This window comes from Trichosurus vulpecula, chromosome 1 (assembly GCF_011100635.1).
Source record: "Trichosurus vulpecula isolate mTriVul1 chromosome 1, mTriVul1.pri, whole genome shotgun sequence".
In the NCBI taxonomy this organism is placed as follows: Eukaryota; Metazoa; Chordata; class Mammalia; order Diprotodontia; family Phalangeridae; genus Trichosurus; species Trichosurus vulpecula.
In genome coordinates, this window is record NC_050573.1 from 335204828 (window position 1) to 335222259 (window position 17432).

At 39.0% G+C, this 17432-nt stretch overlaps 2 protein-coding genes across 4 annotated transcripts in view; both read left to right on the forward strand.

Moving 5' to 3' along the window:
• RETREG1 (reticulophagy regulator 1) overlaps positions 1–5112 on the forward strand; it is a 173054-nt gene extending 167942 nt beyond the window's left edge. For 2 of the 3 annotated variants that reach the window (XM_036756624.1, XM_036756632.1), the window contains one exon: positions 331–870. In XM_036756624.1, the coding sequence (XP_036612519.1) occupies positions 331–830 (500 nt within the window). In that variant the 3' untranslated portion in view covers positions 831–870. Of the gene's footprint in view, positions 1–330 lie in introns of all 3 variants that reach the window. The other variant, XM_036756614.1, reaches the window with a different exon arrangement.
• Positions 5113–11245: 6133 nt separating this feature from the next.
• ZNF622 (zinc finger protein 622) overlaps positions 11246–17432 on the forward strand; it is a 28374-nt gene continuing 22187 nt past the window's right edge. Inside the window, 4 exon segments of the mRNA XM_036739291.1 lie at positions 11246–11846; positions 11848–11981; positions 13627–13866; positions 14121–14283. Coding sequence (XP_036595186.1) covers positions 11362–11846; positions 11848–11981; positions 13627–13866; positions 14121–14283 — 1022 coding nt within the window. The 5' untranslated portion in view covers positions 11246–11361.

The window sequence follows — 17432 nt, forward strand, 5'->3', positions numbered from 1 at the left end:
AATATTGGACGTTGGCCAGCTGTTCGATGTGTGCCATAACATATTCAGTTGATTACAGACTAAGCATATACAACGTTGCTTAGCCTTATCGACTTTGTGCTGTCCTAGGCCTCTGAGTCAGCAGATTTTGGAAAATTTGTAAAGGAGAGTTCAATCTTTAATTTACCTAGGAAATCCAGGTCAGTCTCATATCTCTGCTGGTTCATGGTGATTGCAGAAAAAGTTGTCAGTTTTGTAAACTGCCTGAGAGTTCAGACTAAAATAAGTCATCCTTTAGATTGAAGAATTTTATTTCAGATTTCTTATATGCTTATCTTAATTATCTTATAGATCTCGACCGACCCAGTTTACAGGAGGAAGCTTTCTCTAGAGATCTTTCAGAATTTCCATCTCTAGAAAATGGCATGGGAACAAATGATGAAGATGAATTGAGCCTTGGCTTGCCCATCCAGTACAAGAGAAAAAAAGAGCAGCTGGATAGTGGTCACAGACAGAGCAAAGAGAGGCCCTCAGCATCTGGTCTTACCCTCCCTCTGAGCAGTGACCAAACCATTCACTTGATGGGTAATCTTGCTGGTGATGTCATTGTAGCTGCAATGTCTGCTGCCATCAAAGACCAGTTGCAGCAGGGAATGCAGAAAGCATCTTCCCAGCCTGCACCCAGCCCAGGGGAAGACACAGACACAGAAGAAGGTGATGATTTTGAACTACTGGACCAGTCAGAGCTCGATCAGATTGAGAGTGAACTGGGACTTACACAAGACCAGGATGCAGAACCACAACAAAAGAAATCTTCAGGCTTCCTTTCAAATTTGCTGGGAGGCCATTAACTTGGGAATCAGAGCTTGCAACAGAGCAGAAATAAACCACAAAAAAATTTAAAACAAACAAAAAGAAAAAAAAGAAAATTATATGAGCTGTGAGCTTTAACTATTACTTTAGATTTGTTGTCCTATTTTCCCTTCTGCAGTGAATTAACTGGATACTTATCAGCTGAAACTGAAAATTTAATGTTTCTGATCATTATACCTTGACCTAATAGCATGGAAACAAATTGTATATCCACTGTGTTATCAGAGAGGAATGTTAACAGATTTTGCTTTACAAGGAAAAGGTCAAAGTTTAGAGTTATACAACCCTCCGAGTATTCTCTATCCTTTTCATCACACTTCATCTCTCAAACCTGCAAAGCAGTTTATTGCAGCACAAAAAAGACAAGTGTTGCAAACATAATATAAATAGCTTTATGCTATCCTTTCCCCCTAGTATTTTGAAATGGTTTTTAAAATTTGATGTTAAAGAATCTTCTCATCTCTTTTTTTTTAATTTAAGAACTTGGACAGCACTACCAAAATGAATTAAATAGGAAAATGAAATGATTTTACATAAACCATTATTTTAAACTCTTTGGATAGGCTGATACATTTCCATGTTATTTCTGCAGTTGTAGATTTATAGATTTGTAAAGTGGTCTGCTCCTAAATCGATTGCCATCAAAAAGCAAGTATTGCTTATGTCATGCAGATGCTGATCATGATGTAAACATACAAAATTTCTGTTGTATTTTTTGTTCGTCAAATGGTTGTGATAGGGATTTTGTGAGTGCTGATATTTAACATAAACGGGCCTTCTTCCTACACAGATACGGGCTGAAGATATATTTATCTCCTCCATTAATTGATGAAACAGCAGCCCCTAAAACTGTGGAGCTCTCTCTCCAGTCTATGCTGTGGTTTGTGAATGTCAGCTGCCAAGCAGAATTATTTAGTCCCATGCCCTGGTCTGGATAGTTTAAGCAAGATAGGAATTCACTTTGTTTGGAAATGTATTTATTTGTCATTTTAAGTCTACACATGTAATCTCTTCATGATTTGGGTTCTGGAATAGACTTTATCAAAATATTACAAAAACTTTTTGGATAATCTATAAATAACTAAACTTGTTATAAGGAACAGATTTGTTATTAAGGAACAAAGAAAGACATTAAGCCAATTTATTAATGTGAAACTGAGAAGGGTTGAGGGACCATGTCAGCTATTATGATAAAACCCAATATAGCTGGCATTTTAAAAGATGAACATGGTCACCTGGGACCCTCAGAAAGGAAGGACAATCCCACCATATAGGAAGCCTATTTTTCTCTCCTTTTCTTTTGTTTACCTGCTTTATCTTCCTAAAGAAAAATTATAGGTAATCCTACATTTTAATGTAGTGTAACTTATTTATTTTTTTTCTTTCTGAGGTATTAAAAATCTAGACTGAATTTGCCAAATATGTAGGAAGAAAAGTTACATAAGACTTTTGACATTTCGTATTTGTTATTGCTGTGCTTTTGTCTGTAGGTGCCTAGTGGCTGTGTTTGCTTGTCCTTTTTGGTATAAAGTGAGTCTGTGCCTTTGTTATCTTGCCCATTCTGGAACAAAGGAAAACTTTGTTAGATAAATTGTGTGGTTTTGGGGAAATATGTCCTAATTCCATTCAATGAAAGTTTCTGGACATGAAGAAAAAGTTATATATTAATATTGTAATAGTTTCCAGCTCCTTTCTTCATGTGTGCTTCCTGGTAAAAACATTCTTGTCCGGGATTTCCAAACCATTTCCATTTCAATTTCTAATTTGAGGAAAAAAATACAGGTTTTCCCCTCCCCCCTTAGTGTACCTATAAGACAATCCAGGTAGTCATAAAAGTATAGAGAGGATGAGCCTAACAGAAGATTGTCAAGAGTTGACTTATGTGATGGATAAACAATGAAATGTTAGAGGGTCAAATATTTAAAAATATATAAATTAAAAGGGGCTTGGGGTGGGGTGGGAGTTGGCTTGGGTAAAGGTGTTACCAGGATTGCAAGGGTAGCAGATCAGACATACTAGATTTCTTTAAACAGCGGCATTGTAAGCAAGTGTGCACTTTAATGCTCTTGGCTCAAAAATAAATGTGATAATGATGATGTATCCAACAAAACAGAACTCTTCTCAAAACATTAATTAAACCAAGAAACATATAATGAAAGGAGTAGTTGTCGAGGCTTTTTGTATTATAATCCTTTTTCTGGTTTTGGGATATAGTTGTAAATCAGTTGTGCATTTGCCCTTGTGTTTCACAACTTGTGTGTGTCATCTGGCACATTGGAAAAAAAAAAAGCAGTTTCCCCGTAGTGATCTTGCTACACATGCTTTATCACAAGAACATACTACAGCATTGTATTTTTTCCTCTGTATCTCTTTAAAAATGTTTTAAAATCTCCTATCAAATCAAAAAGAATTCAGTCAATGTGAACCAGGTGTACCTTTGTGATCCTAAATGTATTAGAGTAATTGTTCTCTAATTTCACACAGAACATTCTGAGTAATGGTATGTAATAATACAGCATAGGTGATTATATACTGTGTTTTTTAAAATAACAAAATAGGAAGTGGAGGTTTACTATGTTGGAAGATAAAATTGGACCTTGAAGAAAAGACTTTTCCCATTTTGAACCAGCCTTTGTTTCTCCCTTGTGCTGTTAGCTTAAAAATAGATTCTCCCCCACCAAGGACCTTTTTAGAATCATAGACTGTTAGAGCTGAGAGAGACATTATAATTCATCTAATCCAATCCCTTCATTTTACAGATAAAGAAACTGAGGCCCAGAAAGTAGAATGTAAGCTCCTCTGAGGGCAGGACCTGTTGAGTTTTTTTTTCTATTGGTCTTTGTCTCCCCAGTGTCCAGCACAGAGCTTTGAATATTGTTGGCAGTTAATAAATGCTTATTCAGTTAATAAAGAAGCATCTGTTTTACAGCCATGTAACAAGAGTGGGGGAAAGCAATGTTTTTTTAAAAAAATTCAAGTTTTGGTATAAAAAAGTTGAGGGATCTTATTTTGTTCAAATAATTCTATTTCCTCCATTTAAGGGGGAAAAAATCACACACCCTAGAATAATGTTAAATTTGTCTTTAGTTTTAAAAATAAGATCGTTGTCTAAGAGAAATATAGCAACTTCAGCTTTCATATTAAACACTATTTATTTAAGGAGTTTGTCCTTAATGTAAAAAATTTTACAACATTTGTGCAGAGCTGCTGTGCTTGGCACTGTGGGAGAAACAGATTAAATTAGGAATAGTTTCTGCCTTCATGCAGTTTACTGCCAAGTTTGAGGGTCAGGCTGGAATATTTAAAATAGATTTCTGATTTGGACCACTCAAAATATCCTATATTTAGTGGTGAGAGTGGAATTATTCTGGGAGATTTGACTAAACTACCATTCAATGATAGATGTTAAAAGGTCCAAGAATTAGATATTTATGCATTCCTATCCCTCCTTTCCACTGCTATCTTAATCTGGCCTAAGCCAGATGGGAAGAAGTAAATCTGGGTTCTAGTTCTATTATTATGGCCTGAAGTAAATCAATTAACTACCCAAATGCCTCAGTTTCACCTTCCATAAAATGAAGATTCTTATACTTCTTTCTACTCTACCTCACCATGATATTGTGAGAGCAAAAAAGAAAGTTAATTCCTTAGACAAAAGGCGCTGTATAAAAACCAAGGTATTCATTATTATTTCACAGTGTAATTTATGATGTCTTCCTTTGAGCATTAAAATAAAGGCAACATGCAGGTGCCTACTCAAATGAAAACTCTGATAGGATTTTCATGGCTTTGCACAAATGCATACTTTCGTGTACTGACTTGGTTTTATTTTGTGAATGTTTACGAAGGAAGGCTAAATGACAATTATAATTGAGCAGAATTTTATGAAATATTAAAATCAATTTTTATTTAGTTTGGGTTCATTATTCACTCTTAACTGAATAAGAAAAACCTTGGGCTAAGGAGAACCCCCAGAAGTCAATTGGTCTATTCAGAGTAAAGTCTATGAACCAAACACTGTGACAGATACCTTAGCATCAATTCAAGTTTAATGTGATTGTACCGTATTAATCACCTGTAGACTCCATATATCCAGATAACCAGAAATTTAGGAGGTTGCAAAATGTCTTAAAACTGTTTATGGAAGTATCCTTTGCAGCACTTTACTTAACATGAATGTTTTATAAACATGGAATAATTGATAGCAATTGCAATTGTTTGTAAACCATTTAATAAATGTCTGTTAGTTTTTACCTGTCATTACATGTTTTTTTTAAATCCTCAAAAATGAGCTGTAACCAACATACTGCCCACCTATAAAACTAAGAATGACTGTTAATAGGTGTTTATGAAAAAAAATTACTATTTTGAACCTACTATCTAGAACTAATGTTTGGATTTTGTCAAGATTATTAAGATGATGTCTTCTGATATAGTCAACTGATAACAGTAGAGTTTAGAATCCTGTTAGCTCTTATATTCTGGATTCTTCCATTGTCAAATGTTGACAGTCTTCCTCTTTGGTGCCTAGAAATAATGAGGAGCCATTACTTTGTGTGTGGTCTCTTTGCGGAATCAAAATATATCCTCATTCCAGATTTAATTACCAAAGTGAAGGATATCTCAAGGAATATCACAGAATATGAAAACAATGCTTATTCAATTGCTTACATCTGAGCACATTTTTTTTATAGTTTCTATAAAATGACTTGAAAGTCTGTTTAAAGCCTGTCAGAGGACATATCCCTAAATCACTCATAAATAATGAGGCACCTTTAACAATAGTCTCAGCAGTCATGAATGAACACTGAATTAAGCATCCCAACATTATTCTTGTACTGCAAAGTTGTTTAATCGCATACTGCTTTGATCAATAAACATTTGTATAATATGTGCTAGATAAATACTGTGGGGGATGGGAGGGATGTGACATTATGTTCTTGAAAACATCGAGTATTTATTAAGTACTTTGTATTGTTAGGTACTGGGACGAACGAGGATGAGCTTTCTCATTTGTAGAGCACTTAGGTGTTTACAAAGTGCTTTATGTACATTATCTCATTAGATTGAAAATAAAATAAGCTCTAGGCTCTTCTCATATGTGAAGTAAAAATACTATGTATAGTACAAAATAAGCGCATGAAAGCACCTCAGAAACAATGGAAGAATACAGTATAATTAGATGCTGAATTGTGTAGTTCAAACAACGTTCCACCTAAGAAACAGCTAAGTCATTGAAGAAACAGGGCAGTGCAGGATGGAGGAGAGACAACTAGGGCAATGTGATACGGAGGTCAGAGAATCGGCATTGCTCAAAAGTCAGAAAAACAAGGGAAGGGTGAGTTATAATTGAGAATGTGACTAAGAAATGAGGAGGTTAGATTAGATTTCTGTGTTTAGTTAGTTTAGTTCCTATGGTATGGTATTGGGACAAAAGTCCGCTTTACATGATGCTAGGAATGTGTGGCACCAGGTGTGGGCCAAAAGTTGGAAGAGTTTGCTAGTGAAGATAAAGAAAAACTGGCTGATAGGCTCAAAAGGAGCAGCAGGGACAACATGAGGTTAAAGCATAGAGGAAGGAGACTATGGGCATACAGAAATGATTCTGAAGAGGGAGAAGGTGGAGTTGAAATATAACAGGGGCAAAAGTGAAATCAGGCAATAAACATTAAGCACCTACTGTGCTCCAGGCCCTGTGCTAAGCCCTGGGGATACAAAAAGAGGCAAAACAGTCCCTGCCCTCAAGAAGCTCACAGTCTTACGAGAAGACCACAAACAAATGTATACAAATACTATATACAGAACAAATGGAAAATAATTAAAAGAGGGAAGACACTAGAATTAGGAGGGGTTGGGAAAGACTTCTTGTAGAAGATAGGATTTTAATTGGGATTTGAAGGAAACCAGGAGGCAGAGATGAGGAAGGAGAGCATTTCAGGCTTCTATATTCTGAACTAATTCCAACATTACTTCCATCTATGTTAATGGCTTAATTTTTTTAATCTAAGGGGTGTTTTCTTTGGGGTGGTGGAAATAGTAGTTGGTATTTGTAAAACTTCATCCTTGATAGGGCAAAATATACAATTTTTAAAAATTTTTCTCAGTTTTTCTGAGAACTTTCTGGCCAGAAAAAAAAATTGCCAGAGCTGTGAGATGGAGTGTCTGGATGGAACAACAAGGAGGCCATTACTACTGGATCAAAGAGAACGTGGCACCAATGGAAAGGGGAGGGTTGTGAACAACTCTGAATATCAAACAGAATATTTACATTTGATCCTGGAGGTGATAGGGAACCACTAGAGTTGGTTGAGTAGGATGATGTGGTTGGACCTGCACTTTAGGAAAATCATTTCGAAGATGAATGGAAGATGGATTGGAATGGGGAAAGGAATGGGGCAAACCACCAGCAGTCTATTGCAACTGATTTCATTCGAGTCAAAAAAATAAACTACAGGCACAGGATAAAGAAAATATGGCTGAACAATAATTCGTGCGAAATGCATCTAGGTTTTTTGGTAAACTGTAACACAGCATAAGTCAACACAGATTTGCCAGCCAAAAGCTAATGCAATCTTAAGTTGCAGGTGGCAAGTTCTTTGAAGAGATAAATGGTTCCCTTATCTGTATAATAGGTGGGGGAAGGGAATAAGCATTTATATAGCATCTATTTTGTGCCAGGCACTGTGCCAAGTACTTTACAAATACCTCATTTGAATCTCTCAACAGCCCTGCAAGGTAGATGTTATTATAGCCCCATTTTACAGTTTAGGAAACTGAGGCAAATGTGTTATGGGATTTGCCCAAGGTCACACAGCTACTGAGTGTCTGAGGCTGTAATCCAGGTCTTCCTGACCCCAGGCTCAGTGCTCTATTGACTCTGCCACCTGGCTGCCTGTAGTAATATCTATATAATAGTGCCTGGAACACAGTAGGTACCTGGTAGACATTTCTTGAATTAAGCTGCATTAAAATCATTATAGTGTCCAGAATGACTCACTTATTCCCTGGTCAGACCATATCTAGAACACTGTATCCAGCTCTGGGTGCCACATTTTAAAAGCATGTTGATATATTAGAGCAAGTCCAGAAAATGACACCCAGAAAGGTGAGGCAACTCAAAGCCATGTCATGAAAGGTTCGTAAGTTTAGAGAGCCAGGACAGTACTGTTCTTTGTTTCCTGATGTTAGGACCTTCAATAGAAAAATCAGGAAGACAGTAAACCTGGGTTTTAATCTGAAGATGACCTCTTTTTCTCCTTCATGCTCTTTCACAAGATGTTGTTTTTTTTTTTTTCACTAAATAACACCACTGGTACTTTGGACAGAACTGTTTCTATGTAAGAAAACACTTCTCCACACGTGAATTTTAATGTTTCCTATGCATGCTTCTTTGTACTATCCTACCCAGAGTACATTTTATTTCTTTGTCATCATACCTAAACACATCCCAAAGAGTCACAGGAATAAGATCTGGAATGGAGGGTCAGAGATTTTAGTCCAGTCCCTCATTTTAACAAAGGAGGAAAGATGCTTTGAGAGATGAGCTGACTTTTTTTCAAAGTTCCAAGTAAGCAGCAGTGCCAGGATATGTACCCGATCCTCACCATTCCAAATCTAGTGCCCAGTCCACTACAAACACCAGCTTACAGATATTTCAATAGACCAGATAGTTATCCTTTCTAATAAGTATATACTTGCTCTTACTCATGTGGCCTGTTCCTATTTTAAATGGAAGCTGTTCCTGACAGATATAAGCAGGCAAGAAAGTAAGCTAATCTCTTAAATATCAACAGGAGCCATCGCCACTCCCTCTTCTGGATAAGACCCCTTTGTGCTCTTGCAAGGCAATGGAAACTGGACTAACCCCACTGCAGCACATTTGGTAAGATGATATCTCAAAATTAAAAGTCTGTCAAGAAGAGTTTTTTGGAACTCAATTCAACAAACTTTAACTAGCATTAACATTACTAGCATTAAAACAGAGTTTTAAGTTATGCAAAACACTTTGCATATAAATGATCTCATTTGTTGTTCACAACAATCTTGTAAGGTAGGTGCTGTTATTCCCAGTTTTTAAATTAATAATAAAATAGTGAGCATTTACACAGAGCTTTAAGATCTGCAAAGCCGTTTATGTAATCCTGCAAGGAGGATAATATAATTTTTCCAATTTTACAGATATGGAGACTGAATTTGAGAGGCTAAGAAACTTGCTCATGGTCATACAGCTGATATCGGAAGAGTTCAAAATCAGGTCTTCCTGACTCCAAAATGAAAGCTCTATCCATTATGCCACCTAGCTGTCACCAAGCATTTATTAAATATCTACAATGTGCCAGGCACTGTGGCTAGGATTACAAAGACAAAATAAACAGCCCTTGTGCTCAAGGAGCTGACATTCTATCGGAGGAAATACAAAATATATATAAAATATTAAATTCAAAATATATACAGTGATGGTGTGGCAGAAGGTAGACACTCGCTCAATTGCTTCCTGTTGCTTGGAAGGTAGCATTGGGTTGAGCTTTGATGGAAGATTCTAAGCAGCAAAAGTGAAGAGAAAATGCATTCTAGGTATGGAGAGATGGGGTGCAGCCCGTGTACTGACTGGGTTTGGAAAGCACATCGTATGTAATCGTCTCAAACCCTGCAAAATAGGTACCATTATTAGCCTCATTTTACACATGTGGAAACTGCGATAAAGAGAGGTTACATTACTCGTCTATAGTCACACAGCTACTCAACAATCAAGTGCTCACTAGGTGCCAGTCACTGTGCTAAGCGCTGGGGAGAGGTTGTTTTTCAGCCTTGTCCCACTCTTCCCGACCCCTTCCGGGTTTTCTTGGCAAAGATACTGGGGTAGTTTGTCATTTCCTTCTCCAGCCCATTTTACAGATGAGGAAGCTGAAGCAAACAGGGTTAGGTGACTTGCTCTGGGTCGCACAGCTAGTAAGTGTCTGAGGCTACATTTCACCTCTTGAAGACGCATCTTCTTGACCGCATGCCCGGCACTGTTTCCACTCTGCCACTCCAAGCTATCTAAATGCCGGCTGTTAATATTATTGTTTTATAATTTATTATTTATCATATTATATATAATAAATTACGTAATTTATTGTTATATATTTATTACTATCTCAGGGAGATGCAGGATATTTTTCTACCACTGTGGTTGGACTACCTGAAAAAGAAGTCAAGGCTGCTTTGCTGTAAGTAGTGAAATCAGATCCCAAAGCTTTGATGGCAGCAGTTTGAGCGATGAAAACCATTGGGACGTCACTCAAGTCAGAAAGGTGAAGTTCTGCCAATTTGGCTGTTCTGGCCTACCCCCTCCCCCACACCTCCCCACCCCCCACTACAATGGGAATAATGATACTTACACTACACGTATCACTCGGCTGTTGTAAGGAAAGCGCTTTGGAAACTGTAAAGCAGTGTGGAAGGTGCCACTCTGCATGGGGTGGAGGCAGTTTTTTTTTTAATCTAAACCAAGAAAATTACAAGTCCAGTCAGCAAACAAACCCCTATAATGCTTTAAATATTTAAGACACTTTCCTCAGAAAAATTCTGTGACGTACTCAGCATTACACTCGTTGTACAGGTGAGGTGAGTGAAATGTGGGAAGACACAGTCATTTGCCTAGGGTCGAGGACAGGAGAAACAAAGAACAGCAACCTTTCCTTTCTCTGGGGGCCTAAAAGTGTTATCGCCAGGGCGCCTACCGACAGACGGGCGATATGCAGAACGAAACACATTTCTGGACGCGTTCGATTGTAGGCATTTGTGTTCCTTGACTATGCGATGCTTGTTGCCATGGTTCAGCAGTACTATTACCAGGCACAAGATAGGAAGCAGGTAAGAGGAAGAGAGAAGTGCTTTTTAATTGATAAAAATTACGACAAAATAAAACGAAGACACATAAACAAAGTCCGCCTAGCAGTGATGATAAAGGCACCGGCAACCCGCCGGCACCACCACTTCAGTCGCGCTTCTCCACTCTGGGCGCTTGTCCGCCAGGACTGGGACCCAATCTGGATGGTTTGCTTCTTCCTCATCGAGGCCAAGCCTTTCAAATACTACCGATTGTGCAAGCGCAGGTGGGCAAAGGTCTGGAGGCTCTCCACGCATTTTACAATCTCAGAGACTCGGTCTATTCCGCTCTGACCGAGGAGAGGAAACAACAGGGAAGAGCTGAGCGAACGTGGGATAAGCAGAGGGAAACGCCCCAGCCGACCTCGGCTTCGCAGCCACGTGACAGGGGACAGAGCAACCGCCTCTGACTGCCACCGAGCCCACCCAATCCGCTACACTCTGGATGGAACTACTTCCGCCCTGAGGCGGGACTTCCTGACCCGAATCCCTCGGTTTCCGGCGGAAGCAGGAAGTTCCAGCTTCAGGCCTGTGGCGGGTTCGGCTGGCCGGCTCCCCGGGCTTAGAGCGGTGAGGTGAGTGGTCGCGCCGGGCAGGGCGGACATTCGTGGCACCGGAGCCTTTCGAGCCGGCCTCGCGATGGCGTCGTATACGTGCATCACCTGCCGGGTGGCGTTCAAGGACGCGGACATTCAGCGCGCCCACTACAAGAGCGACTGGCACCGCTATAACCTGAAGCGGAAGGTGGCCGACATGGCTCCGGTGACGGCCGAGAACTTCCAGGAGCGGGTCCTGGCGCAGCGGGCCGTGGCCGAGGAGGAAAGCAAGGGCACCGCCACCTACTGCACCGTCTGCAGCAAGAAGTTTGCCACCTTCAACGCCTACGAGAACCACCTCAAGTCCCGCAGGCACTTGGATCTGGAGAAGAAGGCGGTCCAGGCCGTTAGCAGGAAAGTCGAGATGCTAAACGAGAAGAACCTGGAGAAGGGTCTGGTCCCCGATGGGCTGGACAAGGATGCCATGAACTCGGCCATCCAGCAGGCCATCAAGGCCCAGCCGTCCATGTCCCCGCGGAGAGTAGCCCCGGCTCCTCGAGTGTCCGGGAGCCGGGTGTCAGCGGCAGGTGGACCGCCCCCCCCAGGACAGGGACCCCGGCGAGAAGGCGCCCCGGCTGCAGTGGTTTGAACAACAGGCAAAGAAGTTAGCCAAGCAACAGGGAGGGAGTGAGGAGGAGGAAGATGAGGACATGGAAGGTGATGGTAATGCTCTCTTTAAAGCACTTGGAGGATTCATTTCCCTTCGGTTTAATTTGCAGAATTCACAGTTTTGTAGTGGTAGCAACTACATCTCTATTGCTGGGGGTAGAGGACAGAAAAAACAAGGAGTACTTAAGCTGGAGTCTAATAAACTTGTATTTTGATAACTTTATGCATAGAATCGATTTCCCTTGTAATTCTGTGTCACTTGTTTTTTGTATTTGCCGGTATTTTTATGAAAAAGGGTACATAGGACTGCTGGAGTGCGGCACAAGACTGCAAAGTACTCTCGAGCTTGCTGAGTATGGTGAAGCTGAGCTCGTTGGCCCTCAGCATTTGAATGACCACTTTGGGGATTTAGGTGGTGCAGTGGATAGATTGTCCGGCCTGGAGTCAGGACGACCTGAGTTCAAATTTGACCTCAGACACTTAACAGCCGTGTGACCCTGGGCAAGTCACTTAACCCTGTTTGCCTCAGTTCCTCATCTGTAAAATGAGCTAGAGAAGCAAACGGCGAATCATTCCAGTGTCTTTACCAAGAAACCCCCAAATGAGGTCAGGGAGAGTTGGACACACTGAAACGACTCAACAGAGTTTTCCCATCCATTCATGATACAGCTGTTGTTAACCACGTCAGTAAGACCTGAGCTTTAAATTAATTGTTTTCTCCATTTGTTGCAAGTTTGATGTGAGCCTATGCCACTTTATTGTCAGTGACGTATACCAGAGAAAAAAATGTTCTTTTAAACAAAGTCAGTGGCAGAATTGTTCTTTCTGCAAATCTGATTGGTCTGAATGGAGTTTGAGCCTTCTGGTTGGGGTTACATTGTAAATGTATTGATCCATGAAATGATGTGAAATACTATACAAATGAAAGCTGCTGTAACTGTATTTCATGGATTGACACTTGTCTAGTGCTAATTATTTTAAATAGTACTTTTCTTTTGAGGAGTTCAAAGGATTTTAAAAAGATCCTTTTCCCATAGTCCCATCATTCTCTTAGTTAAGATGGAGAAAGGCACAGTGCTTTTCATATGTAGATCAATTTAAGTATTCATTAATGGCCTGCTAAGCCAAGTTCTCAGGTGTGCAAAGGAATTAATAGTCTGAATTAGTGAATTAATCAAGAATGAATTAATAAAAGTGAATTAATGGTAGCATCCTTAAGTTTACAATATAAATAACTTCTTTGTTAAAAAAAAATGTATAACTTCTCTATAAAATCCTAAGTTATTTCTCATACATATATCATACCATACATACTCATAGCCTATCATACAACTAGTAAATGAGGAGATAAAATATAATTCTTTATAAAGGAAATTGCCCTAGTGGATGTGTACTTTGTGTGTATTCCATGAAATGGAGTCCTGGAAGTCCTGGAGTAAACACAAAAGACTGCTTTCGTCAGTGTGGGAATGATCTATGATCTATTAGATAAGACTTGGGGAGTTGCCTGTAATGCTTAGAGGTTTGCTCTAGGCCACACAGATAATAAATGTCAGAGTTGGGTATTTGAACATAGGTCTACCTGACTGCCTGAAAGACATGTATTGTGTTAAATAGATTTCGTGAATAGTAGATATAATAGCTATGATTTTTATTACTGTGTTTCTAAAACTGGCTTTATTTTTATTCTGACTTGAAGATTGGGAAGATATTGATTCAGATGAAGAGATGGATTCTGAAGGTGCTGAGGAGCAAGATGAGGTTGATGAAGTTACAGAAAACCCACCTCTTGGGGCTATTCTTGTAACAGACTGCTTGTTTTGTTCTCATCACTCAAGCTCACTCATGAAGAATGTGGCTCACATGACAAAGTTTCATAGCTTTTTTATCCCTGATATAGAATACCTTTCTGATCTTAGAGGGCTAATTAAATATTTGGGTAAGTCTAATCATTTCTCCTTGAACAAGATAACATCTTGGGTGGGGTTGGATGGTGGAGAAGTAAGATGTTCTATTTTCACATGCATCACTTATTTCACATATATTTTTAATTCTCTATCACCAAGCTTCTTAATATGTGGTTTATGAATACTACAAACATGATTATTATCTTTGAGGCTTGCAGTTAAATATAAAAACTTTTGCCCCAAAAGGTCCTTTTTACTTTTTCTCCCAAACTTTTTTCTTTTCTAGGGGAGAAAGTTGGTGTAGGGAAGATTTGTTTGTGGTGCAATGAGAAAGGGAAATCCTTCTACTCTACTGAAGCTGTGCAGGCTCATATGAACGACAAAAGCCATTGTAAACTCTTCACCGAGGGAGATGCTGCTCTGGAATTTGCAGACTTCTATGATTTTAGGTAGGAAGAGCCTCTCCTGGAAGTCCTGCTCTTGTGGGGGATTGTCAGACTTCAACTGGTATTAAACTAACTATATATTTTTTTGAGGGTCTTATGTGTGCTGGGCTCTCTATTGTGTCTGAGGGAGATACAAAGGAAAATAAAACATGTATCCTACTCTCAGTAATTTTAAAACTTTGTTGGAGAAATAAAACGTGTACACAAATATAATACCAGAAAAAAATAACATACAGAATCCATCAATTCTTGACAACTCAATCCAGTTTAGAATAGTTCTAATCGTTAGGAAATTTTTCTTACCATCAAGCCTGAATGCACCTTTTTGTAACTTCTATCCAGTAAAATATATTAGAATCATACTTCCAGCTGGGAATATTAGATTGTACTTTATGGAGCAAGGTGTATCAACTGGGCTGAAGGATGAGCAAAGGTGTGGAAGTGGGAAAGCACAGAATGTATTTAGAAATGGTAAATATAACTTGGCTGGAGGATAGAAGTCACAGGAAATAAGGATAGAAAAGTATATGAGTCAGATTATAGAGCTTCTTGAATTCTAAGCTGTTTGTACTTTATTCGTTAAATGGTGGGGAGATGTTAACGGTTTCTGAGCAAGGAATATTATAATCAGAACTGTTTTTGGTAGATTTATCTGGCCATTATTTTGTAGAGTGAATCATCTTGAGGCCTGGGGGGAGGAGGAGAAGGCTTAGGTGGGGAAATCAGTCCAGAGATTACAGTAGTGAGGCCAGGTAATTTGTCCCTGAGTTAAGTTAGTAGCAGTGGAAATGTAGAGGAGGCCTTTATTTTTTTTTTGCCTGTCTCCAGGCACATAGTGAGTGCAAGTAAATGTTTGTTCCAGAGGGTTCAGTTGAAGGGGCTAGAAGAGGAAATGGCAGGAGGAGAGGGGGTCTGGGAGGCTTATGTCTAAGCTGAATCAGAAAGCTAATACTTAGGCAGTGGAGTGAGGCATCTATGTAAGAAAATACCCATAAGATGAAAGAGGAGGGAGGAAGACCAAAGGGTATATTTACAGATGAGGAGGGGTTATAATAAAGAGGCTGAGTGTATGTAGCAGTAATTATCAGTCCCGGTGCTCCAAACTGGAATTTTCATATAGTTTGAGATGGTGAAATATCCTGTATTCAGGCCCTCTTCCTGATGTATATAGGGAGGGTAAGAGTAAGATGGTGTTGGGGGATATGTAGAGACAACTGGTGAAAGGAACATTTCTTTTATTATACTGTCAAAAAATTTTGTGGGTTGGGTTCTAACACTTTGTGAAGTTCATTTAGACTTTGCCATATAAAAAATGTTTAAAGTATTGAAGCTTCATCAGCAAATTTTAAAGATTTAGAACATACCTGCCAATAGAGCTACTTAATAATTATTGAGGCCTTTTGTTTTTATATTTACCATCAGTTCCTCTTTCTCACCTCTCATCCCTTCCCAACCCATTGAACCTGTGCTTTTAAAAGAAAAACAAGTAATCAAACCAGAAAGATAGGGAAACCTCATCAAACAACTTCTACAACAGTTCATATCCATAGTACCCGTCTTTTTTATCTAGAGGAAGGAAGTATGTTTTGTCATTTGTTCTTACAGATGAAGATTGTTCATTACAGTTAATCAGAGGAAAGCTTCCTTTTATTATTGTTAATGTCTACGTTATTGTATGTATTCTAGTTCTGTATGCTTCATTCTGTATCAGCTCATACATAACTTAATTGTTTCTCTGAATTTCTAATGTTTGTCATTTCTTATGTGACAGTTATAATCCATTCAATTTATATACCACAGTTTTGTTCATCTGTTCCCAATTGGATAGATACTTTGTTTTTTGTTTTGTTTTGCTACAACCAAGATATGCTTTTTAAAAAATAATTTGAAAAAAAATAAAAAAAAATTAAAAAAAATTAAAAAAAAATAATTTGAGATGGTCGTAAAAGACTTGAATTATAAAAGTTACCTGCATAAAGAAGGTCGCTTGTTTGGTCAAGGAGGTTCCTGACCTCTCACTTGAAAAGAAGGATGTGGGTTACAGTGAAAGGAGGTACTGCCCTGGAGTCAGAGGAATCAGGTTCAGAATCCCCCTTTGACGCTAACTGTACATTTGACCATGGATAAATCACTGAGCTTCTCTGGACTCAACTTCCTCATCTTAAAAATGAGGGATTTGGACCCAGTGGCTTCTGTAGCCTTATCTAGCTCCAGGTTTATGATCCTTTGAACCTGTGAACAAAGTTATAGAGCTTCCTGTTATCCTTTTCCCTTACACTTTTGAAATAGCTGTACATTGAATTAAGGAATATAACTTTGGTGGTAGGTTGGGGCTGGTGGTGGTATTGAGCTAGACTGGCTATATAAGCTATGGTTTGTCTGCCCCTGGAAGATTGAAAACATTTTTTCCCCTAAATATCATGGGTCATATCCTCCTGTTGATTCACTTTCAACACAGTGTAAGCTCTTGCTTTGTGAAGGACAGGGTATGAGTTCTTTGATGACTTCATTAATTAATATCTTAACATGATTACAGAAAATGATTTCCCAAAATTGAATCCGGCATATGCTGTAGAGCCAGTAAAAGTAGTTAAAAAGAGCAAGACTTGAGTTCTCATTGAAGGTAGTGGCAATCTGGTACTTGTTTTTTGGTATTTGTTTGTTTTTTAAAGCATTTTTCCTCTTCTCTCCATCCCCAACCTCCTGCCTTCCCTCTTTTGCTCCAGGTTTCCTCATGTACCCGGAGTGCTGATATGCTCTTGTCTGACTGTAGTGGGTCATTGGATCTGACTGTAGGGGGTCATAGAATCATAGACTTAAAGGGATCATGGTGATCATTCACTCCAAACTCTTTATTTTACGGATAAGGGACCAGGTCCTAAGAATTTAAGTGATTTACCCAAGGTCACCTAGATTGTAAGTGATAGAGACAGGATTTGAACCCAAGACCTCTGACTTAACATCTCAGAGTTATTCTACTGTACCATGCTGTCATTATAATCCTAACAAAGATTAGAATCAAGACTAGACTTAGGAATTCGTTTATATAGAGAATTCTGAAGGAAAGAAATGCTTTCTCCGCAACTTAAGTCTTAGAGATTTGCAGAGAGCACCGAGAGGTTATGCGACTTGCCAGTATGTTGGAGGCAGTA